General features: G+C 43.4%; 1 protein-coding gene across 3 annotated transcripts; it reads right to left on the bottom strand.

Moving 5' to 3' along the window:
- Nucleotides 1-6: 6 nt before the first annotated feature.
- On the bottom strand, nucleotides 7-17,832 carry foxn2a (forkhead box N2a). Of its 3 annotated transcripts, none has more exons than XM_035663333.1 (6): nucleotides 17,634-17,832; nucleotides 7,429-8,006; nucleotides 4,705-4,829; nucleotides 4,373-4,422; nucleotides 3,640-3,708; nucleotides 7-2,296 (listed from the first exon to the last, which is right to left on the bottom strand). In XM_035663333.1, exons 2-6 carry the CDS (start codon nucleotides 7,990-7,992, stop codon nucleotides 1,872-1,874), a joined length of 1,233 nt encoding a protein of 410 aa, XP_035519226.1. In that variant the 5' UTR covers nucleotides 7,993-8,006; nucleotides 17,634-17,832; the 3' UTR covers nucleotides 7-1,871. The 3 variants fall into 3 exon arrangements, with proteins under 3 accessions (XP_035519226.1, XP_035519225.1, XP_035519227.1); XM_035663332.1 differs by lacking the exon at nucleotides 17,634-17,832 and adding an exon at nucleotides 17,276-17,579; XM_035663334.1 differs by lacking the exon at nucleotides 17,634-17,832 and adding an exon at nucleotides 8,173-12,778.
- Nucleotides 17,833-26,248: the final 8,416 nt, after the last annotated feature.

Below are 26,248 nucleotides of genomic sequence, written 5' to 3'. Positions count from 1 at the left end.
CTTCCCTGCTACCTTGTATTGTACGCTGCGAGTATGCAGCCTTTTTAAAAAAGAGGCTCAAACTAGAATTGTGGCCTTTTACACAAGTGGCTCGCAACTTCCCCTCAGTGAACTGCATGCAATCAACTGACAATAAACACTCCATTTCACAGCGTGAGAAGAGAGCGTGCACTTCCTTATTTTGTTCTAGGGAGGAAGAGCAAGGACGCAACACTAGTGGCCAGCCAGAACTGAGGGCACAACATGAGAGCAGCACAGGTCTTCAACATCTCGCCTGCGAGCGACTGCACACACGGAGTCCGGTTCTCTCTGGCCACGGCCGTGTTGTCCCCTTCTCGTTCTATGCTCTGCATCTTTCGTTTATCTGAACAAAAACACACGCTTTCCCTCAGGTTGTGGATCAACTTGGCCACAGGACCAGCCAACAGAGAATTAGCTGTATAATTTTGGTAATTTTCTAAAGTACATGGTTCAAAACACAAGGAGAACACACGAGAGGTATAATCAAACTGCAAAACTCAAGTAATGGAGCAATAAGCTGTAGTAATTAACTGTCCGCTCCTGTTTCTGACTATAAACCAGCTCTCAAAAAAAAGGACCAGAAGCAAGCAGAGTACCAAGCAGCCCTACAATACAGCTGTAGCAAGGAGATCCGTCATTACACCAATCACATTCATTGGAGCAGTATGACTACTTTGTCAGTAGTAGATAAGCGTTTGACCATTTCAAACTCTTTTCCGTCATGACCATCATCGCAGGTTTAGGCTGAAGTCGACATGCACTATGATACACACACACACGCACACAAAAATGAAATAAAATCTATGGAGGATAACCTATGGCCACACAGTGAACATCTGGCAATACGTGGCAAATGTTCACTTTGCATAGGCTGTCACCAAACATGTGAATATATGTTCTGCGTCTGCACAGTAAATGTCAAAAACACATTGATGAATGAAAAAGGGGTCGACAGGGTGAGCAGTGGATTTGCGAAACGATGAAAAACAGCTTTCATTTGTATAGCACGGTAATGGCCACACAAAACGGAGCGAAGTAGTATAGCTAACTTTGCAACTAAATTTGGCAGTGGCAGAGTAATACTATTTCCACATCTTGCTAATCCTGAAAACAGAGCCGGAGCTCGTGTGTAATAAAGTTTATCGCATAACAAGATCATAGTACTACTCCATTCATTCTCTTAATTGTAAAGTTTAACTAGCATACTCGACTCTGGAAAAAAAATGCCACCGCGACGTGAAAAAAGTTAAGGTTGTGGATTAATTATTGCATCTCTCTTACAAGAGGATTCGTGGAGCAAGAATTCCTTTCAAAAACAGTGGCATTTTTTTTTTCTTTAGCACAGAAAATGAGAAACTGATAACACCAGGAGGTTAGATTTTGTCTGTTACAAACATGCACTCATTCGCTTCATAAATAGATTCACTTGGAAGAGGATACAGGTTTGAGGAGGAAGCATGCAACGCTTTGAGTTATAAAACCTTCAGCTTTTCCCATTTTGTCTTTCAGAGGAAAATTCTTGAATCACAATCTTCTAATCCAACAGAAGCAGGCAGGTCATTTTGGATAGGTTTCTTGATGGTTCTCCATAGCCCAAACACCCACCCCCAGCAGTTACCCCCGAAGTTACAAAAGTCTCTATATGGCTTTGTTCTCCTGTGTGAACGATACTATTGCCATTTGTTTTGTTGGACAGGGATATTCCCAAACAAAAAAAAAGGCTCAAAATGGCCAATGAACGATCAGATAAGGAGAAGGAGGCACACTGGGACACACGATCAGGGGTCAGAGGTTAGGGTTCACAGGGTCCGGAGTCTGATGGGGGCAAAAAAAAAAAAAAAAAAGAATCTTCATTTCCTGTTAAGTTTTGTGCTCTTGACAGTGCGTTTGGAGCCCTCCATGCAGCTGCGTATACCGGCGAGGTGCAGCAACGAGCCCGCGGCTTCCTTCAGCTCCTCATCCAGCTCTGGCTTGACCTCGCGCCGTGGCCTCTTACCGACGGGCCACTTGATGGCGGGCGGACGTCGAGAAGTCTGGTGGACGCCCCTCTCGTCCCAGAGGTCGGAGTCCTCGTCGCTGTGGAAGCCCTCGCTGCCAGCGCGGCGGGACTGCCTGCCGTCGCAGCCTCCTTCGTCCAGGGAGGAGAGAGACGAGGAGGAGGAGCGGGAGGAGCAGCGCTGCAGGGCTACGCTGCTGTAGTTGTGGTCCTGCTTTGGATCGCTGCTCACCAGGACAGAGTCGGGTCGGGAGAGGTCCAGGGGGCTATCAGAATTGCCTGAGGAGAGCAGGAGAAGGAAAGAGTGATGAGTACACCTTCAAATGCAAAAGGAGATTTTACGGGCTTGTTACGGCATGACAGATGCTGTAAAGTTTGCATGTTATAGTCACGGTTTGTTTTAAATAGGTTGGGACTCCTAACTCAGAACTTAGGTTAACTGCCGAGTAAGTTTTCACTTGGTACATTGGTATCACAATGATAAATAAAGATAAAAAATAGAGACAATAAAAAGAAGCCTCTACATACAAATATAAAGAGTGAGAGAATAGATTAATTATTAATTAATTAATAATTAAAAATATTGAACTTTACAGTAAACAAGCTATTATTTTGGGTTGTTTTTGGCAGCCCCCCAAAAAAAAGCAGAAATCAGACACGGTAAGCCACACACTGTAGCTCTGTTTATTTAGTATAAAGCAGAACTAAAAGTTGTCTCGGCCCAAGTGGAAAACCCTGATTTAAAAATATCCCGTTGCATGCATGTTAAAGCCGAATTACCATCAACGGGGACAATCCAAATATTGGTAAAAGCCACTCAAACTAAAGTGATCCTTGGAGAGCTTTTGTAGTCATTGAATTAAATTAATTATGTACTGGTTAAATAAATTATGATCCAATGTAAAATATAAATCAGTAGCAGTAAGTTTTATTTATTTATTTATTGTAATTATAATTTTACACATTTAAAACACATGAAATTAATGATTTACTGTGTAGAAAGATTCTGCACTAATACAGCTGAATTTAGTTGGTAATATTGATGTTATAAGATGTTGAAGGTATGGTTCAGCATTTTGGGAAATATGCTTATTTGCTTTCTGGTGGACAGTTATATGAGAAGACCAGTAACTTCCTGGAATCTCCAATGGTTGCCTGGCAACTGCTCCAGGCCAAAAAGTTCGGGTTTTGTACAGATTAAAACAAACAAAGTGTTAATTTGTGAGTGTTAGAGGGTCTGGTAGGTGGATTTCTCCACCTCGGGACAGAACCAGGTAAGATGTTTCCTCCCTATTTCAAATCTTTGTGGCAAGCTACGCTAACCAGCTTACAGCTCTAGTATTTCCCAAATGTCAAACTACTCCTTTAATGTGTCTTTGAAAGAATGTCTGCAGGAAAAATCGCATGCAATCGCATGCAATCAGGTACAAGCAATGTTCTTAAAAACTTTCCTTTTCAAGAACCAACATTTTGCTAGTAAGAACAGGTGACACACAACATCCCAAATTAAAAGCACACAAAACAAAAGAAGATTTAAGCAATGAGAGGGTGGTAATGTCAGGGGCAGGAGACAAAGAGTTGGAAGAATAGGTGAAAGTATGGCTGCTTGTGGATTCTCTTACATGGGTCAACGTGGTGCCCGGGGGCAGAGTTTAAGAGCATCATGGCAGTGGCAGCATCAATGTCAGACTCTGGAAGAGGAGAGAACATGCATGATGGTCAGTCCTAAGGTGTGAAAGCATGGTAGCATGGCATCTCTATTAGGACTGGGAGGACTGCATTCTTGCAATAATTTTAAACTAGAGAAACAGCGACCCAATCAGTGCTTACTGAATGGACTGACTATGCAGAAGGTTTCGCCGAAACAAACTGGAGGATGAATTCAAGCCACTGATATTGAGAGTGCATCTGATCTTTTCAGACCTGACAAAGTGTCTAAAAGCCTCATAGCTCACTTCTGGGGCTCTAAATTATTAATGATTACAGTGAGACTGAGTGCTCGACACTCTGCACCAGCAGAACCTCTGCCTGTCGTCAAGGTTACAAATCCAAGAGGCAGGGGGGGGGAGAAGAGGCTGAGACATCGACTGGGAGCTCTCAACATTATGGTCTACATGAGGCATCAATGACTTGAAAGCAACAAATCAAACCAAGAGTTGAGGATAAAAGCACAGTGATGCTGAATGTTCTGGGACTGAAATGTGCAAAGGCAACATAATCAAAATACCGGACAAACACAAACTAAAAAACTGCACAGACTGGAATTTCTATACATCTGCAGGTTCTTGATCGGCGGGCAGCTTTTATTGTACATAACCAAACCTAAACACTGAGCCAAGTTTGCTTTGGTCTCACCTTTGAATGAGCAGCCTTGTAGAAAGAGATGGCGAGGGGGTGAGGAGGCACTGCAGAAGGTAAACAAAAGACATGGAGGGTCAGATTGTGTGTTTGCAAAGGAGATGTAAAGAAAAAAAAAACAGACCTCCAAAAATATAAACCTGCAAATATATGTGTGCTTTGCTAAAAATGCCAAGTCCAATAAATATTTGGATTATGGTAATACTGATTTGACAGAGACAGGGTTGCTGTGCCAATTCTGGTTTGAAAAGTGATTTCCAGCAACATCAAAGCCAATACAAACTCACTCATAATTCACAATGTCCAGACAGTGGCTGATTGAAGTTTACCTGGGTGGGGAGGCGGGTGGTGTGCAGAAGGCATGTGCGGCAGGGAAGTGCTGCTTCTTAAGGGCTTGGATCAAGTTGGGGCGGTACTCGGGGTCAACGCACCAGAGAGAACCTTTTCCATTGGCCTGTAGGAAAGAGCAGGAACAGTCAAACGTCTATACCCAGTAAATCTAGACGTCCTTACGTAGGATGAGTCCTGATTTCTGACCGTTACACAAATGATGATACAACCGCAAGCGTGTCTAGATATTCTGATTGGTCCTTTGATTGTATTTAAAGAAGGCTAAAGGTAGCCTGTGGAGCTTACATTTAGTGTTTCCCACCAGGAATTATTGTGTATATCCTTGAAGCCGAACACACATTGAATCCTTTCTCATTACACATACAAGGTAGCATTTTTTCTGTTTTGCTTGAAATCTTGCTACCGACTCTCAGTGTAATAGTGCAAAACCAGCAGCAGGACTATGTATCACATTGATGAAGAGTGTGCGTGCATCCTGGTACACAGGCACAAAATGAGGGACCACTCGGAAAAACATTTCTCCATTGTGTCACCGCTGGTCAAAAACACTCCACTCAGAGAGTTCGAGATCAATTTTTGTGATCTGGGAAAGCAGAGCACTATGAATGATTGTTATTTATCAGAAAAAAGGTAGAGTGTAACCTTAACCTTTAAGAGATTAGTCAGTGTAGCAACACAATATATATTATAGAGCCTTGCTGTAATAATATTATTACATTACTATTTGTATCTTATTCTTAATCCAACAAAATGACGCACAGAATTATTTGTAAAAAATGATTCAGAAAATTCTGAATGAAAGCTGACAAAAATCAATGAGTACTACATACAGTACACTGCACTTAAAGCAGCATAGTGCTGTGTGTCAGAATCCATTACAGTCTCAAACTTCAAGCGAGGAGCGCTCCATCATAAACAAAACAGTGGAAAATAGCAATCGCATAACTAAGAATTCCTTAACAGCCTGAACAAAAGGAGGAAATAACTGCTCCACGGTGCTGCGTGAGGAGTGAATTTGTCTGTTGGTGATGTGTGCGGGAGTGTGTTAACTGTCACTTTATCTGATGGCGGCGAACTGCCCAGTCTGGGAGGAGAATAGAGCGAGGGAGGGAGTGAGGGAGGGAGGGAGGAGAATAACCTTGACTCAGATTACCAACCAGCCCTGATGCAGGAAGAAGGAAATGTCTCCATGGCAACGGAAACCACCAGCCAGTGTCATGTGAAACTGGTGCTGGTCTCTCAGCAGACGAAGGGCTCACGCTGTGCACCTGCATGCTGAGCGGCCTGCGTCTCACCATGTCGCTACTCACTGAGTGCTAACCATCATCCCCTCCCTCGGTGGGAAAATACGAGGTCTTAGCCAGCCACAGCCCTGGCACCGCGGGCTCTGCCGGTCACAAGTCTGAACTCATACTGCAGCTCAATATGGCTACCATCGTGTCACTCCCTGGATCAGTGTGGCAACATACAAATTAGGTTACGTTCCAGTGCGACACAGGTCTGACTGTACTCTTACAAAACCTCCCTGCCTTTCTCCAAAATCTGAGCAACAAATGTAAAATTACTAAAAACTACTTACAAAAAAACGTATTGTTGACATGTTCAGCATTTAAACTCTATTAAAAGTCCCTGAAAACCAATTTTCTTAATTAGTTTCTTCCTATGAGAATTTAACATTTTCTGTCAACGTTAAACAAGTTTTGTTATTTCACGTGAGAGATAAATGTTTTTTTTTTTCTTCTGATGGCAGCTTTGGGGTTGTTTGTTAAAAGTTACTGTCAATCAAATCTGATCAGACCACACCCTCTTAGTATTGATGAAGCAGATGAACTGAATTTAACAGTATTAAGACTCCTAATTAAAAAAAAAACACCCAATATGTTTTTGATGAGCTTTAACTTTGCTTAGTTAGTCATCAATATTTAATGTTATAGAAAAAACACATGGGATTTGAAACCATGTTTTGAGGAGCTTTAAAGTCGGTAAGGTTTTCCAACCTAAGAGCTACACTCTCTAGCTCATTTGTGCAGCTTTTTTAGGAAGTAAACTCACAATTTCACAACAAAGATTTTCCCATTTCCCATTCAGTTTCCAATTCAGAATGTTTGTGCAGGATATGCAGGTGTGTCTGTCCTTCTGTCACAAGCATTGGGATTGATTCCTTGATATGAGATGATTTCTATACAGCAAAACTCTGCCAGGAACAGACTGGCAGATATCCCTCCTACCAAATCATCTCTGCACTTTAGGTCGCCTTTGTTTCATTCTCGCTGTGTGACGCTGAGGTTTCCAACTGTGGGAGGCTTCTCTCCCTGGTTGAAACAGTTGCACTACCTCGCAGTGTTCCGGGAGATAAAGTCCTATCGGAGTGTGCTGTGTTTGCATTTCCTCTAAAGGAGTATCTCTGACCTTGACTGGATTCCACCCTTATCGCAGCAGAGTCAGAGGTCCCTGCGGCTGTGTTACAGCCCCGGACACTGTCACATGAGCCACACTGCAGCGTCACACTGCAACACACTGTTAACCAACTGTGTTTTGCAAAACAAAGCAGACACATCTTGGCCCATGGATATTTTACTATCGCAGACTCAAACAATGATGCGATGACAACCGTTTCGAGAAGCATGATTTAAAAAGCGCTGTTTTTGAAGTTTAAATCCGTGTGAAGTGCGTGAAAGTTAGGAGACAATGTGCCAACCTACCTTCCCCAAACTCCGTTCGACCTTGCGGAAGCATTTGTTCAGGGACAAGTTGTGACGAACTGAGTTCTTCCAGCCAGTGGGAGCGTTGGAGAAATAAGGGAAGTGCTCGAGAATCCAGCCGTAGATTTCTTTAACAGGCAAAGACTTGCTGGGAGACTGCTCAATGGCCATGTAGATGAGGAGGGAAAATGAGAAAGGGGGCTTAGACTTCAACGAGTCCCGCTCCCTGCCTCTGCCGTGTGACGAAGATGACGAGGAGGACGACGGCCCCTGGTTGGACCCGTAGTCTCCCTCTATGTCAAAGAGGGGACTGCCGCTGGGCTGAGCTTCCGGACCTCCCAGGGTGAAGTTCTGAAGCAGGTTCTCGTGGAGCCAGTTGAGGTTGGTGAGCTCCTCATCCTCAGTGCCTCCAGTACGATCCACGCTGGTCGCCAGCGGACTGGACGCACACTCCGCCTCAGGCAGTGTTCCCACACCACAGACACCTCTGAGCCCTGTCCGCTCCTCTTGCATACCCGGAATTTCCGTTTTCTTATCTGGTGACATCCCAATGATTGGACCCATTAAATCAAAGAGGTCTGGAGAGAGAGAGAGAGAGAGGAGAGAAGGGGGTGTTACTGTTTACACATATGTAGGTAGTTTTTGATGGTGAACGGATTTCAAAACAAAGTTGGCAGCATGAAATAACTGGATGCGACATAATGGAATGACGTGCTCTTTCAAGCGTTGACCTTGTTTTCTTACGTTTTCCCAGGGGACACACCCCCTGTAGCAGTGCCTGTCTGCCTCTACTGCACTTCCTGGCCCCTCTCACTGCCCCCCTCTTCCACGCCTGGCGAGGACAGAGAGGCTCTCAGCTCCCACCCCCCACCCCCCACTCTTGACTCCATCCGAGGACCTTCGAGGAGGTGCTCTCAAGAAACTAAACCGACTTAAGGCTCCACTCCTCGACGCCCACCTCGTTTCAGACGAGAACTAGCTGCTCGTTATGTGTAAATGACCATGAGACCAGGAACGAGTGGAAGGTCTCCATCTTACGGGGTGGATGGCTCTTATGAACTGATCTGCATTCAGCCAGGATCGAGTCTCAATTTGTCACATGCCAGATTAAGTAGTGTAAAGAGGCTACAGGCCTAGGAGTTGTCATTTAACAGTACTGGAAAATTCCCTCTATCATTAACCACCCAAGTACCCTTTTTAATAAAACAACGATACTTTTTTTTTTTTTTTTAATATGTGTTCAGAGGAATAATTGCTGGCATGTCATCCCGTGCATGATCCTGTCAGAGTTTTTACTTGAACCTAATGTATTGACTTGTGATTTTAATTACAGGCACAGAAAAAGATAAAATAACTAAATAAGTACTTAACTGAAAATACATTTTGTCCAAAAATCTAAAAATCACTCCAAACCATAAGATACAAGCTACAGTCTTGCACACTGGTTGGTGAGGGCAAGAGCACAAAGAGATCACTCTTTGGCTCAGCTCACAACAAGCTTTATGTCCTGGGTGTCACCATGACAACCCTGCCGTCCCTTCAATTAAGAGCAGATATCCCAGAAACAAGAAATATAGACACAATAACAGAAACAAAGGTAATCCACGCCGGCTGGTTCTGCCACAGGCAACCAACGAGCAGCCACCCTGCAGCGAATATGCTCCTGCTGCACCCGTAGGTGGACACCAGATGCCCAGGTCCGGGGTGGTCTGGGATGTTCTGGATCCAGACCGAGACGGGAGTAGCATTGGGAGGTTGGAGAGTTAGCGGTGCAGAGAGAGTAGTGGATAGGCATATCTTTTCATTTCTGTGATAAGATAAGAATTGGGTCAAACTCGAGGGTGTTTGCATAGTGGGTGAGACAGGAGAGGGAGTGTACACACACACAGACACACACACAGACACACGAATCAGTTTGTCAAGGCCAGTCAGAGAGAACAGGAGGGGGAAGAAGGAGGCATTAGTGCACTTATAAAATGACCGCTCAACTCTCAATGAGGGGATAAAGATATATCGGATAGAACCTATTTTGGTTTAGAGTGACTTCTAAATCTAAGGTCGTAATTTATTCAGCCTTAAAAGGATACTCATCCTGTTTCTGTCATAATATTACACCCTGCCTGCTGTATAGGTGATGTCGTGTTAGTGACATTTGGTCCTGCATTCTGCCTGTCAATCCTCTTTTGTCTGCATTTTCATTTGTCAGCACCATTGAAATTTCTTTGTGAACCGAATACACTTCTGTGATTTTTATCACCGAAAAAAGGAAGTAAGTCAAAGAGCTTTCCAGGCCAAAGGCAAAGAGACAGACAGAGTGAACATAGGAAGAGACAGAACAATAGGAAAATCCTTTTACGGAAGGACAGAGCAAGAAGGAGAGAGCGAGCCAGCCAACACTCAGTGGTAGCGAGGTAGGCTGTGTAAGTTATCCACCGTCTACGATGAATCACAGCTCTCTGCAAAGTAGAGCAATCAGATATGTCAGGAAGCGAGAGAACTGCCCATTTGTGTTAAAAGAAAATCTCTGCTCGAGAGACCAAAACACAAAAAGATATCTCTTGACATGACAGGTTCCTACTCTGAATAGATCACGGACTATGCAGACAGACAAGGCCGCAGTTTTAGAGGACAATATCATTTTTATAATAATCTTTCCAAGAATCCCTCAATCAGAATTAAGCTAGCCACGTGCACAAGCCAAATATCAAATGCTTTTGAAACTAAATCCGTTCAGGTGCAATTAGTGGCAGGTTTTTGCGACCCATGTATGTACTTCTGTTGATGGCAGAGAGGAAGAAAGGATGAGTGAGGACGCCATCTGAAAAGGATTTCAAGCTGTTCTTTGTGAGTTTCAGTCAAGTCAAGATCCATGACGGTGCTACCCAATGTACGCAGATGACAAACATTAAAGGTCACAGTAAACCACAAGCCAACACAGGTGTGGTAAAAAAAAAAAAAAAAAAAAGGCCCTGAATGCATCGGGTCTTTGTTTGATTAAAAAGGTGTGGCCAAGGTGTTTTCTGGACCCAGGGCCAGCTGTAAACACTCCACTGGTAGTCTCTCTTTCTCCAACAGGCCATGAATGACTGTCTGTGAACTGTGAATTCAGTTTTGTGGCAGGGAGATGAGGAGAAGTCACGGCCCGGGTAAAGTGTCAGACCACTGATTAACCTTAAAGCCCAAGAGAGCTTCACCTCAGTCCATCTTCACAGCCCTGACCTCTCAGCTGGGCCCTTGGGTGACTGGGAGCACTTATCCCCGTGTGAGCAGCACCTCCAGAAGACCGTCATTTGAATATCAACAGAGGCAGGGTGGACGACTGAGAAAGCTGCCTTGCATCCAGCCAAACACAGGAAGTGTTTTACCATGACTGCAGCTGGTCAATTACCAGTGCTGTAGCAATGATCGCAGTTATCATTGCTCTTATGAAAAGGCATCAAAGAGAGGCGGCCGGGAATGCGATGAATAATGGGACACTAGCGTGTAAAGAGTGGAGAGGGGAGAGGGAGCTAATAAGCCGCAATGGCCTGTTGACTGCAGCTCATCCTTGAAAATACACCAAAGCTGCAATGGTGCTGACCTGATGGCTCATCTGCAAGTTAAAATAGCCCCGCGCACCGCCAGCCTCATCATATTCATGTGCAAGCACTAACAGCAGGTGCCAAGGCACATTTTTCCCCCCTTTCAAACTGCTCTTTTATCCTGTTAAGCACTTAGCCTATTCAGAAATACACAAAGACATATGGAGATAGCTTTAAGTGGCAAATCAAGCCGTTGATGTGTCAAATATGTACGGGGGAATGTAAAGGAGATGATAGAAGCATCAAAATGAAGAGGTTCTGGTTTGAGATGTTTTCTGGGAGCGAAATCTCACGATCAGGACTCAGTTGCCACGGCAGCCAATGTTGTAAGGGAAGCAATTGTGCTCATGTCTGTGCATGAAGAGAGAGCTAATGTGGGGAGATCAATACAGGCGGAAAATGCTGAGGCCAGCAGTCTGCTGCTGTTCTCCACAAACCTGTCTGACAAAGAGCAGTGGGAAAGACCACAGCCAACCTGGGTGTCACGGCACTACTGACGGAGTATATACTTAGACTTTATAATACTCATTGTATGCATCAAAAAGCTGTTTTTCCAGTAAAAAAAACAAAAAAAAAACAGAAATACATACAACCTATCATTTTTTTGGTAAATAACAGAACGGGAATTCGGAACAAAAACTCTGCTTTCAGTTCATAAACAGACCTACTTGTGCCACACCCTTTTCACAAGAAATAAACCAGTTGACACAAACCAGTTACACCTCTGTAACAGATACACAAAGGTGTGTCGCAAAGCCCCATGGCGAAGGCTGTTATTTAAAACCCTAACTGATATTTAGGCGACTACCCAGTCTGGCTGGAGCTCTAAAAATGTGAATGAGACAAAGGGGGGCTGAGTGAGAGTGAGAGAGAGAGAGAGAGACAGAGAGAGAGAGGGGTCCAAGTGGTAGTCTTTTATTTTATGGGAGGGTCAAATTATGTCATAACAAATAAAACATCCATTAATGTGAAGGCTAATCAGGCTACTATTAAAGCACGCCTAAATGATACATTTCCAAATAAAGCTACTCAATGGATTAAAACGATCTACTCAGTGTGCCCGAGGTGAAAGCAAATGAAAAAGCTTGCACAAAGCATTACAATTGGCCCCACACTCGGCTCGTACAAAGGAGCAGTTGTTTTTGCTCTAGTCATGTTTCCGAAGTGCTCAGTATTCACCTCACAGTTTCAAACAGAGTACCGGGAGGGAAGGAAACACCTCCCGCCTGTTGAGGAAGTTCATTTTCAGAAAACAAATTCAGACTTCACACAGAGACAGCTAGGCCCGCTCTACACCAAAACAGTGGACTGGAGCAGCGAGAGGCCGAGAGGTAGCGTTTACCGAAGCAGCAGCTATTTACTTTGGCAATCTATGAATTCCACCAGCATGCAGCTTATAGACTGCTGACAAACACCCGAGCCGAACCTAATGAAATGACTGATGCAATCACTTAACAGTCGGGGGAAAAGAACAAGCAAACAAAACAATAATGATTGGGATGTTCAGAGACTTTTAACTCCACATAGGGACTTCAAACGCAAACACACAGGACTGCACTTCGACTGTCAACTGAAGTGAGGCCCTGTAAAAGTACATGCCAGCTCCCAGCCAACACTGAAACCTTATCTCTTGGGTCATGTGGCTGTGAGTTCAGTGTACAAACACTCTCCACCGCGCCAATCAACATACGCAACAACTTCATATACTTTTAAATACCAAACACGGCACTAAGCGCCAGACCATTTGCTTTGCGCCTGTACACTAGGGTCCAAATCCTTGCAATAAATTACTGTAAGGACATTTTTTATAGTTTTTTTTTTATATATAGTTGGAGGAACAATAAATGTCCCTTTAACTGCTCAGTTGAAGTTGCAACATGAGCCTTTCCAGGAATGTGCTCTGTATGAGATTATGTTCCATGTAAATACTAGTAGTGTTTGCAAATAACTTTTGTGTACAAGAAACACTGATACCACCAGTAAGGCCCTGCAGGAGAATCAAGTGAAAAAAAGCCCTTATTCCTGAATCGTGGCAAACTGTAAAGGAATTCTTCATCGGGTATCCATGTCGGATCCAGTGGAAAGACCCAGAGAAAACAGCATGAAGACAGCTGAAAGTACCTCGGGTTCAAAGAATGAGACTACTTACTGAAGCTTCTGAAGTCAGTAAAATCAACAAAGTGCATACACAGCAAAAGATGACCGTGGAGTAAGTAGCAGTAATATAACAAAGATTAGCTCAGTGCTCTTCTTCATTAACTTGAACTATTATAAACTATGCATACACATGTTTTGGTGCCTCACACATGCATGGCCTCTGTTGCATCTTCTGCTCAAATTAAGCTTACTTAAGATTGTTCAAACTTTTTTTTCTTTTTTTTTTTTTCTTCAATAAATCACCATGGTGATCTGATGACAATGCCAGACTTTTAAAAATAGCAAAGCTCTAGACATGCTCTAGTAAACTGAGCGTCGTACTTATTCATGGCTTCAGATGTGTCAAGTACAGAGCCCAGTATAAAACTCTCATTTAAATAACAGCGTATGATGCATCAGTTGTATATTTATATTTTACTTTGGCCAAACACCTAACCAGCCCTTGACCCGTGCTGCTCTAACAACATCATTTCACAACTGAACACTAAACTGTTTAACTTCTGTGGCACTTCAGTTGGCAAAATACTGCTAAACTGACAGCACAATCCCCATTCAGCCTCAAACATGCCAGAAGATCCTGATCTTCTGCACACAAGCTGGTCGACCCCGGTGTCGTCGTTCTCTTCAATTAAATAAATCCCGTTAATTCAACCAGAGGTGACGAGACAAAGACCCATTGTGACACAGGACACAGCTGTGCTTCCCTCTTCCTTTCCCTCAATCAAGTAAACGGTCGCATCAGTGCTGCTTTCAAGGAGGCAGGCCCTAATGGTCTGCGTCTTCAGTCCGCCCCGTCAGGAATGAGACACGCACAGTGGACAGTTAGGCGGTTAGAGAGGGGCAGCGGAGAGAAAAGAGGGGGGGGCTGCTCACTATAGAGTTAGTGCATAACCACTGTTGCCAATCAAGTGATGTAAAACAATAACTGGAGTAGACAGAGGGGCGCCACAACAGGAATACACACATTGCCCATGTGCAACTCCTGCTCAGAGGCAGACGTATGGAGGCAAAACTGAGGTACAAACTCAGAACATTTATGTATTTTTACATTTGCAGAACCAGATCTCAACTTGTTCTGTCTTTTTTTGGTGATGTCAGGACACTAGCTTCAATAGGTCGACCCCAGTTTGTAAAATAATGACAGCTGTAAGCGGAAAGCTTAGAGGATAAAAATAGGTGCCGTGTAGCTTCACCGTGTTCTCTCAGGAGATGCTAAATGATGCGAAACATCACCAAAAAAAAAAGAGACAAGTTGATCATCTGAACAGGACAGGAAAACAAAATCATGACCGGAGGAATTAAACGAGGGAGGCAGGACACGTGTGTAAACATGCCTCTACGGGCATTACATGCATTTGCATCTCAAATTCAGAGCTACCGCCTATGTTTGATGAGCAGAATGTCACAGGCCGGAGACAAGAGAAGACTACAAACTCCCGGGGATATCCCTCCTTTAAAAAACACACGGGGGGGGGGGCAGGTGATGAAACGTGCAGTTTCAATCACTCAGGTCAACCACAAGAAAACTGCATGAAGCAGTCAACTCCACAAGCCAGATAGGTCAATGCCAGCAGTTAGAGCTGGAGCGCGCTGATTAGTAACTGAACTCAGCTACATATGTGATTGTTCAATTTAGAAACTGAGGCCTTCGTGATGGGAGGTAGAAGGAGAGCAACACACTCTTTATAAAACACTATAAAGCTTTCTTTTAGCTTATAATAAAAGAAAATTACACTACTTACGTACACTTAAAGGCTCACCTACTTTCACTTCCTTCACACACACTGCTGTATGTATTTTAATTTTCCACTTTGAAAGTGTAAAAACACTGCGATACGCACACAACAACATAATTATGGAAAGTGAACGGAGACGTCAACTTCCTCATTCTGCCAATCATCTAATTATTATTCAACCTCCTCCATTACAACGATAATGATACCTCGAACCAACTATTTAAAACAGTAAGTCTCAAATGACTTGGTAATTAGGGTTTGCAGAGAACAGTAGGTTACACAGCTTTGAGCTTTTCTGTTTAGCCAATCCACGAGAAAGCAGGTTTAGACCGTGTTAAGCAATCCCACAGGTTTCTGCCACACGGGTCAGCTTTCGTAATAAAATTAGAAACCACAGTCACTCATACCTACACAGAACAAGGTGCGTTTTTAGAGGACGCAGCCTTTAATTTACTCTGGGTCAGAGTACACAACTCTGTGATAAGGCTGATTACATTGCAGTGCCACCATTTCAAAGTGCAGATTCTCTGCCTCTCTTGCCGAGATAGGGGTAACAGCTTCAAGCTACGACCCACGTCATTTCCTCAATAAGACGTTTCATACGTTACATTGAGGATTATGTGACGACTGAACAGGACAACACAGCTCTATTGGATTGAAGATTGTACAGCAGAAATTCACTTGATGAAAATGTTCTGTGGGGGGTCTCTTTTGTCACGTTTGTTATCATACATCCTCTGGGGAACATCTTCCTGTTCTGTCACCAGTAGTACAGCACAATGGAGCAACTTCTCAGTAAAGTGAAACCAATGTGTGGCGTTCTTGAGAAGTCTAGAGTCGTAGAGCAGCGTTGTGACGGTCGAAACATGCACACGGAAGAAGTATGTTGAAGTAACAGATAAAATGCTGTTTTTTTTGTGTCACACGCGCCAGAGTTTACCGTCAGGATTATGACGAAAATACTGAGTAATCGTATGACTCATACATCAATTGTCACTGAAACTGGTTGTACATTTCAGTTTCAAGTTATAGTCAGCAGAGGGATCTGACTCAACTGAATACACTGAAATATAAGGAGCAAACTACAGACGGCAACGGCGTTAAGAGGCCTGTTCTCCGCAACTTAGGATAACTCAACTCCACCGGCAACATTTCAGATCCCCGCAGTTATTAAAGTAATTTCACGCCCGCAATAACTGCATCACTGGGTTACGACGAGTCTTATTTATAGCAATGAATGTCAGTAAAGTTTAGCAGACCCTCGTCTATTCTGGGAGGCAACAGTACTTACCCTTCAGGGGGGCTTCTGTACATCCAAACATGTACAGGAGTGGATACATGCTAGAGCCACAAACAACAGCAAAACACAACAGATGGTTTGACCTACAACATGACCATGGAGATTCTGGCAATAAAGTAATGGCAGTTGGCAATTGACAACATCTGCTCTTTTTTTTTTTGTGTGTGTGTCTCTTTCTGTCCCTTTAAGCTCCTGTTGCCTTTGTCTTCTGTTTATCACTGGGGCTTTTAACAACTGTCAAGCAAAGAAGAAAGCAACGTCAGTCTACATTAATGTCATAACCTCACAAAAGGATTTTCCATCATTTTCCTTTTTCTCAGAGCACACGATTCATTTTAAATAAGGTTTTGTCCATTTAAAGTGAATGCAACACTGTCAGGTAGCAGGTAGAGACACTGAAGGGCGCACACGTGGATTAAGTGTATAAAGACCTGTTCGGTAACAACATATAAAGTATCTCCAACTGGATTACACAGAGATATTTTTCCCTACACTCTGACATTGTTTGTAGTGCACTCTATATCTGGGACAATCTTGTGATAATCCATTACATCATGTGCTTAGCTACCCAGTGTAGCCTCCCAACCCCTGGTACCGTCGACATATACCATGAAATATTCACGTGTTTAGAGATATGAGAAGGGAGACCTTGAATTAACACAGACATAATAGATAAAAAATAACAAAAAAACGTGTTTCACATCGCTGTCTACTACAACCTGGGGAAACCATGCGATTTTAAACCACATTTTAACCAAAACACCGAGTCTGAAGCCGAGTGTGGGGGGAGAAAGACACACTCAAAGTGCTGCTGGCGAAAGAAAACCAACATGTTTTCGTAGCAAATCCTACAAACACTGAGGCATTTAACAAACCGCGGACGCTCACCAGCAGACACACAATGAGGAATACAAAGTTACACGTAATGACGTGGACTATTGCACAACACTTCCCGACACACCGGGACTCGTCGCGGAGTAACTTAACCCCGGTTTGTACATTATTATTATTAGTTTTTAAAGCTTTAATGAGACACACACACACACACACCGAGCTGTAACGAAAGCACAAACCGAGAGTCACAGTAGCGTTAGCAGTGGCTCGATGATACATCCACCGCTAGCGTTAGCACAACATTTTAACTGTGTTAAGGTTTTTATGGTAGTTGTAGTTCGGTGTATTAAACCATAACCACTCGTCGGTGCTATAAATACCCCTCCTCTACTCTTCAAGCTTCGAGCCCGGACCGCAGAGTACATAGCGTTTAACACCAGCTAGCTTGGCCACATGCTGTCGCCTGTTTCTGCCATGCTGCTCTGAGCAAAGTCACTTGACCACATTTACTTTTAGCTTGTTCGCAGCGCAACGCAACGCCGCACAACACAATTTAAAGCCGCGCTAAAGCCACAGAAACGCCATCAAAATACTCACAATCATGCACGGCGTGCCTCGGTGCGGTGTGTTTAAAGACACGTCCGTGCGCAGTTTTATTCAGATGTCTGTCTCACACAATGTCAGAGATCAGATCAGCAGCTGCTTCCTCCATACACGCAGCGCGCAGATCACACAGCGCACAGGCAACGCTACCAAACCCCTTGCCGTCGTCATGGCAACAGGCCCACTTCAGCCAATCAAAACCCCTCCCCTCCTATCTCCCCTGGCAACTGCCGCAGCGCCGGAGCTCCGCGAACGCGCACGCCATCCTATTTTGCATCAAAAAAAAAAAAAAAAGTGCTTTCACTTTTATCGCCAGCTGCTTGTAACGTAACACAGGGGAAGGGAGGGAAGTGGTGTTTAAAGCGGGTTTATTGGCTAATAAAGTATTATTGATAGTTAGGTTGTATTATGAATTTCATTAAAAGCGTGTGAGTGATCGAGCCGGACGGGTCCACACAAAACACTCCCGCGTTATTCAGGCTACACAAACACCTCGGGGCGGAGAGAAAGGATGTGTCACCACACCCAGCCTCGTGACGATAGTGGACCCCTCAACAGGGCCCCTCCTAGAGTAAACGATGATACAAGGAGCTAACGTGACCTGTATACACACAACAGACACACGCTGGGGTGATGCTTAAGCACTCAGACAAAGCTAAGAAAAGAAAATGGGAAGAAACAAAAGCACCATGATGTAACCTACTTTTTTCCAGTTGCAGGTTAAACTCATTCTCTGTGCATGTGTGAAAAAGTAGAAATGTTGTTCACATGGCTGTACAGATGTGCTTTTACAGCCAAAAGTGCTGCACGAAGAACCAGCGGGTCGGTTTTGTGTCTTTTCCCGGCTATGATGAGCTCTACTGACCACCTGACTTCACACCACACTGCAACTTTCACATAATGGTGATACCTTACTCATCCCAGCCACTCCATTTCATAAGCGTACACGAGTAGCTCTCTGTGGACTGATCTAACAGCCTCTCTATTTGCTTTTACTGTGTATAAAGTCAAATACCTGCCGTGAAGCAGTGCTGTAAATACTTCTGCGCCGGTGTTGATGCACACTCTTGTTTTTCCCCTTTTTCTCTCAACTGGACAAACAGGCTTTTGCAGTGGGGTAATGGCGGCTTCATGTCAGCGCGAATACTTGACTGATACTGGAATGTTTTCTCCTTGATCTGTGACGTGATAGTTGTCATTAACATTTGGCTGCTTTAGTCAGTTCCTCATTCATCTTGAGTCAGTTTGTTCAGGTTCATTGTGAACAGAAGCACATATCATTTACACAGAAGGTGAAGAATGACGTTGATGTTGTAATAGTCATTTATCCAACGAAAAGCGCGTCAAGTGATTAATCAGTGGTGGCAGTGCACTCCGGATACCATCATATTCATTCATTTGTTCATTCATATTTTTGAGCCTTTGCTCAGGTTGCTGTGGCATGATTTTCTTGCACACTGAGCTATTCTTAGGGCCAGCATGCAGCATGGACTCTGCCCCATTTTTCCTTCCAGTATCACTCCTAGGGATGATGAAGTTGCAACGCTAGCAAATGAGAGAGAGGAGAACAAGATGCATTAATCACCAGGAAACAGTTGATTGAGGATGCCTCGAAAGGACAGACCCATTAGTCTGTGTGCCTGCAATGGTGCTAATCTGATTGTAAAACTGTTAGGCTAAAACAACATGCCCCACTGACCAGCATCAGAGATGTTCATAACGGTATAGGAGCATTTCCTGGGCCGTAAAACATACTGTCCGCCCCGGCTGCTGATGAGGCACTTTAGGAATGATCCTTTTTGTGACATGTAAGAATAACAAAAAGGTCTTTGTGAGAACCGCGTCAACTTAACAATGGGTGAGAATAATTACAGTAAACAGCTCACTTTGTATCAAAGGGAGCGAGGTGAAGGATAGCAGGATTACAGACTATGAGAGGAGTTCATGTAAGGCAGTAAAAGTGGTACTGATGAAGGGATGAACAATGAGGAAGCTGGCCTGTGATGGAGAGAAGTGACCGAGCATGAATGAGGGTGCAGCGTGTGTTAGCAGCCAGCCTATGGTGGCATAGCGGTCAGGAGGCCTGCTGCTTTAATGGTCCATAAATCTGTGTGGACTGGCTGGTCTGATGCCGCCCCAGTGAGACCCTCTCATGTGGAAAATGAATCAGACCATTTTTACGGAGCGCAAGTGTGGAAGCTCTCACCCTCCCCTGCTGCCAGCGAGCCGATAAGAGCTGCTGCACACGCACGGCACTCCATTTCAGCAGGTCTGGAGCTCATAAAACTCTCTATTAGTGACAACCCTTGTTTGTATGCTGCTCTTCATTCAATCTGTCCTCTTGCCTTTGTTGTTCTCTCTCCGTTTTTTTTTTTCCTCCTTACACCTATAGCTATGGTTTCTGGAGTGGAAACACAGCAAAGTAAAAGAGGTGAAAACTGTAAAAGATAAAAACACATTCCAGAAGAAACTCTCCATTAAAGATATACTCATTTATATTCATTTAATTTGTTTTCCCCCTTTTTTTCTCCGTCACACACACATACACTAAATGATACATTTAGGATTTTGTTAGAAACATGCCAGGCCCTCTATCTCTGCCCTCACACACACATTTAGAACAATACATGCTGTTGTGTCATGACTAGAAAAATGAATTTTGGCATAAGACACCATGATGTTACCCAGTATCTACCAGCATGCACATTGTGGCACACCATTATTTTCTCTGGTTAGTTCCACTTTATGTTCCTTGGACAGGTGAGGGCATTATAGAGTCTAGTATATAAAGTCACCGTCCTGGTCCTTTTAGAGGATTTAGATGCTGGAATAATCACCTGCAGTTGTTATGGGAGAGAGACCAACAGACAACCGGCACCCTGAGCTAATTAGTTTGAACCTCCTTTGAAATGCGAAGTGGAAAAGTCATCGAGAGAATTGTGACGTAGATTAAAGAGTGCAGACACACACGCATGTGCACACACATGCACTGAGACTCTATGGCATTTCGTTTTCCTAGATAAACGTGGTCAGATTGGTTACTGGTTATACAGGTAGTATTTGCATTCTCCCCAGGATATGAAGGCAAACTCAACTGTCTGTGAAGCTGCCAGAGGCCACCTGCTGTGCACAGACATGCACTAGAAGTCCAGACATAATTGCTCTAGATGGAGCAACCCACCGTTGTTTAAGGCGAGAGCACAACAGAGTCCTGCAGACAGCTTATTTTTTATCTTTAAGTATTTCTAAATACTAAATTTATGTCTTTGCAGTCAAAATAGCGTCAGTGTTTCTTGAACGCGCCCTCTAACTGTCAGCAGAGCAACCAGGCGTGGTCAACTTCTTTCAAATGCAACACTTTCTTTGTTCTCCAGGTTTTGTTTTCCCTAGAGGTTCTCCCAGTTTTTGCCTGCAGTTATCCTCAACTGAAGAGTGTGTTTGCCTACAGAAGCCTTTGTTTGACAATCCTTCCTGCTAACCGGGTCTTATGAATTATGTCAGCAGTGTGCTGATTGTCTGTTATCTGTCAGCTGATAAGTGCCTCCTTTAATGCACAGGCAATAAAATGCTCAACATGTACGGCAGAGGAATGATTTTTTCAACAGTCAAACAAATATCCTGTAATTCTGTATTGATTCAGTCTATTTGTCCAGGTTAGAGTGAGCAAACGCTTGTCTAAACAAGCCCAAGTGTCAATTTGCTCCAGTGGAGGATTACGCATGCCAGCATGAACTAAGGACAGTAATTTAAATTTTACGAGGGCTTAATTAAAAAGAACTCAACTGTTTAATGAGACACTAGCTGCTTAGTAAAATGATTTTTTTCCCTGTTTTTACATGTCCATTTTCTTAATAAGCGCTCAGCACACAAAGAGGTAAATAATTGTGTACTTGTAACTTAATGAAGACAAGACTCACATTGACTGGTTCCAATCATTTCAAAGCACCAAAACAGGCAACAAATGATTGCCTCCATAGCAAGATGTGACACTGCCCGCCCCCCCTACCCCTCAATTTATGTACATAAGTACAAAACCCTACTTGTCTGAGAGGGTCACTCATGCTTAGAGCCTGCACCACACCCACAAGACTTGATAAACATACATTATAAATGGGCAGGGGAGTAATCGATTACCTACAATGCATGCACTGATCTGGACACAGGGTTACAGTCCCTAAAAAAAGGCCCCACAGTAAAGACAGATAAATCCAAAAACACCATGCATTACATAGACTGGTTAAGACTCTGATTTTTAAGATTGTGGAAAGTTGGTTGGGGGAAAGTAGGGCAGGTCACCATTGACTGTCAGCACACATTACGTTGTAGTTGAGTGGATTTTAGGATTCAGATCTGTTGGGCCATCATTATTATATTGAGAGTTTTTTTCAGACTGTTATCCTAGTTTGCTGCTTCCTCTTACAGATGGTTTAGATCTTAGCTGTGCCCACTCCATATGTGATGAGAAGTAAGCAATTTTGGATACTTTTGAAAGAACTAATGTTGTTGTTTAGGCAGTGGTTGATAATAGCAGTTGGTGGTGTTATGAGAATATTGTAGATTGAAGCACATTGTTCAGGCTAAAATAACAGGTTACATTCGTCTGTTTGAGTTATCCATCAAGCATTAGTTTTAAGCAGACGATCATTAATTTGTAAGTCATTACACTGCATGACAGCTCTTTCCCAAATGTAACTGTAAGTGAAAGAAAGACTGCCTTTTCAGCCATCTGTATTTACCTGACTGTTTAGTTGTCACCAAACACACAGGGCTGAACTTTGGTCTGTTTTATTTCATTGCATCCAGTGCTGTTCTTTTCTCTCTTTATTGACCAGCATCCATGCTATCTCTTTGCACTTTTAAGTACACTAAAACTGCATGACTCCCATATAAAGGCCTTCAAATGGCCCTGCTATACAATACACCACATGCAGAGGCTCATTGAATTAACCCATTGATCCCTGGCAGTTCCATTGCCAAACTACATTTTGTTATTCACCCTAATGACTTCTCCTTGCAGGCAAATGAACACTTGTAGTCAATTAACTGTGATGTGAGAGGAGGATAAAGGAGAGACGGCCCACTGTGACATGTACCTGGAGTTTACAAAGCTCTATCAGCAACATGAAGTCGTGACGTCTAGAGAAACATTGGACTGGTGACTTCACTGTAAACAACAACATAACACCAAAAGCTTTGTTCTTTGACACTCCCTTATCTTTTCACAGCATCTGGTCCTCCCCGCCTTGCCTTGGTCACAAGCTCACTTTATCTTGTGGACAATAGTGGTCTTGTGCCCAACAGTGTTGTCTGGCACTACCAGCTCCATAGTGGGCTATGACACATATGAGGAATTGCTAGTCTTCTTTCAGCAGTGTGAATAAGTGTGCGTTTTCTCATGTATGCCTGCTGTTTGCTAATGTGAATTATACACAATTACATGAAGTTTTACATGCAGTTCTAAATGATCGTACTCGGATAAATGTGCACTCATAAATTCACAATCTGTCAGGTACAGCTGTATCACTGATTCCCAACCAGGTGTATATGGACCCAAGGGGGTACTGTTGCAGCTGAGAGGTTGTGAAGTATGATCTTAACTGATCCAATAAAATATATATCCACATATTGAGTCAACTGTAACAGTGTAACTGTGAAATATAGGAGCAGTTTAGTTTGCTAGAAGCTAATAGTCAGCTTAAAGCTTTTTGAAATTGATTTTCATTTGAAGTAGAAAGCTAAAAGTAAATGAATAAAAAACTGGAATTGTTAAACATAATGGATAAACTATTTAAATGGTTTGCTAAAAGTAATGGATAAAAGATTGTAATAGTTAAAAGTTAAAGGTAAAAGTAACTGATAAATGATAAATGGTTGAAATGTACAGCATCTGCCATTCCCTTGTTCTGGCAGTAGACCCAAACGCAACGAAACAGAACTGATTGTATAAAAACATATACTGTAACATTCTCTATTATATCCATGTTTAAATTATTTATATAATATCCAGGTTAAAATGAACTAAACAGGTGGTGTCAGTGAAGGGGTACTTGAGTTCATCTAAGAAGGATGGCATCTGGGTGCTATAAAAAGGGCCAAAAAATGTTGGGAACCACTGCTTAGTATGATACCAGTACAGACCTCCCAGTGTCGTCTCTGCACCATGCATATAAAGTGAGTGTGACCCGATGCCTGAGGGGCAGTGTATACCCTGCCTTGGTCTGAGGGGAGCGTGCTGTGAGGCTGTGAGCGGGCACACGGCTGTAGTGTGGAGAAAGTGGTGCATTGCCTCTCTGTGCCTGGCTGAGCACTGGGTAATGAAGCGTGGCAGAGGAGAGAGGAAAGGAGTGTGTCTGCAGGGTAGGCATGGCCCTCGTGTTCCTATGCAACCAGGGCGGATGGCTAGGTGATGCAGGACCGCCTCTATTCTGCTCACTTGTCATGCTTTCTTTCCCCTCGTTCTGGTTAGTTGTCCTTTTCTCCCTCCTTTCCCATCCTTCTTCCCTCCCAACACATACATGTGATGCTGTCAAACACCCTGCCTCAATTCCCCAAGGACACTATGCAAAATGTCCCAAGCAGAATCAACCAATATTAATTATTATAGCAAATGACAAGAAGAAATTAAACATATTTTGATGTGTAATCTCAAATCAAACATTCAACAACGATTCAATAATAACCACATTGATGCATTTATATGATTTATTTAACTTTTTTATTGATTTAAATTAAACTCTTTCGTTTCTCAATTGATTTCTACTCCTTCCTGTCTGTGAGACAGTTGGCTGCTCTTGCCCTTTCAGCCAGAGGTCTAGTGAGAGCAGATGTGCTATTGTTTCAGTGGTGGTGTCATGACTGATGTACTTTCCATGTGCCTCACCTCACCCCACGCTCCCCTATTTTGGTGCACTTGTTATATTTGCATGTGGACTGATACATTTAACAAACATGGCAGTCATTAAAAACAAGGGCAATGACTCAAATGGGGATGCTGAGATTAGGAAAATAGAGAGAGATTAAAAATAACAGAGGTGTGGCTAAAAAAAACCCCACTCTATTTACGTCAGAGTCATGTTGCATGTTGTCAGATTGTGTGTGTGTGGGTAGGTGTATCAGGTTAGAACTTCCCAATACAAGCAGTGACCAAACATTTGCCATTAAGTGTTTAGAAACTAAATAGCAGCAAGACAGAAGCATGACACAACCTGTGATTATTCCTGGTGAATGATTTTCATCCTAGAGAGAGCATTACAGTACTACAAAGACAAACTCTTAACATTTTATCATCTACTGAGCAGCCACACATTTCCTGTGGGCAACAAGTGTGGATCTATTCTTAGCTGGTGGCCTGGGCTTCAGTACTTTCTGCTCTTGTTCCTCATAGGTTGGACAGGATAAGGTGTGATTCAGTCCTGCCAGGTCTGACTGTGTCAGCGTAGCCTGTGTCCAGCTGTAAAGACGGTGGGGCCCATCGACCATCTGTCCCCGACCAGCAGATTCAAGGCTCGGTCCCCAGAGCAGGGAACGAGGGGGCGGGAGCGAGATGAGGTCGGATGGGGGAATCAGCTTTGTGTTGCCATAAAGCTGTCTTTCCTCTCTCCTAGCAACGGCCTCCCATTTCCTTGGTTTTGGGCGGCATGGTCCTGTTGGTCGGTGTGCACGGCCCCCTCACTCACTCTCTCTCTGTCCTATTTATGGTAATGAGCCATCTGCCCTCTCTGTAACAGCCGCCCAAATAGAGGAAAGGCTGGGAGGGGGGTGTCTCTGACAGACAGGAGTCTGAGACAAAGACGCTTATCCTGTTGTGTCTGCCTCTGCTCCAGTGGATGCCTTCAGACATGGACAGGACTCAATGATGACCAAGAACAGAGGCAATCCTGAAATATGTTTGGTGTTTTCATGAGAGAACATATTGTAAAACAGGGAGGGTTTTTTTTTAAGTAAGGTCTTAAAGGCAGACTGTGTATGCAGCTGATAGAGAGACAGAGAAAGTGACCCAGACAAAGAGTGCTACCACCTGCAGGTCAGTACATTAAGTTGTTCAACACAAAGAGCATTTGTAATATCAGTGTTAGCGTGACCCCTCCCCAATCACACACATACACATTTTTGACTCCTGAGCTGAATATTGCACAACCATACCATTACTTAGAGCTGCTATATGGATGTGCCTCTGTGACTTGGTGACACAGGAGAGTGGTGGGCACACCAGCCAATACAGAGCCACCCAGCATTCAATAGACCTCTGTTGCCACTGGATACTAGATTGGTTACCAAGCCAACACATGTGCCTCACTGTCATATCTCCAACAGATTAGTGTCGAAAACAACAGATATCTTGACAGTTAAGCTCTCCGTGTTCCAGGCTTAAGTAAAGTAGTATTTTTCAGTATATTTTTCAAAGAGGACTAGTGATTCAGTGTGGAAAATTTGAAGTAAAAAGACATACCTGAATGGAGATTTTGTAAGAAAAATGTTTGTTCCAACCATTTCATCATCAGTGGACAACTAGCTAGTGCATCATGAACACAAGGGCAATTTACAAACCTGCTGACTGACTGAAGTCCATTCAGAAAAAAGTGGATCAACTTTATTAAATCATTGATAAC

The sequence above is a fragment of the Morone saxatilis genome, unplaced genomic scaffold (assembly GCF_004916995.1).
Source record: "Morone saxatilis isolate NCDOM2014 unplaced genomic scaffold, NCSU_SB_2.0 Contig19, whole genome shotgun sequence".
In the NCBI taxonomy this organism is placed as follows: Eukaryota; Metazoa; Chordata; class Actinopteri; family Moronidae; genus Morone; species Morone saxatilis.
This window is presented reverse-complemented; position numbering and strand designations above follow the sequence as displayed.

What these genes read in the sequence shown, in the direction of transcription:
- foxn2a (XM_035663332.1), bottom strand. Translation starts at nt 17,315, where the DNA reads ATGTATCATCGAGCCACTGCTAACGCTACTGTGACTCTCG. An exon ending in TCGAACGGAGTTTGGGGAAG is followed by an intron (nt 4,830 to 7,428) that starts GTAGGTTGGCAC and finishes TCTTTCCTACAG; the next exon opens with GCCAATGGAAAAGGTTCTCT. An exon ending in ACAAGGCTGCTCATTCAAAG is followed by an intron (nt 3,709 to 4,372) that starts GTGAGACCAAAG and finishes CTCCTCTTCCAG; the next exon opens with AGTCTGACATTGATGCTGCC.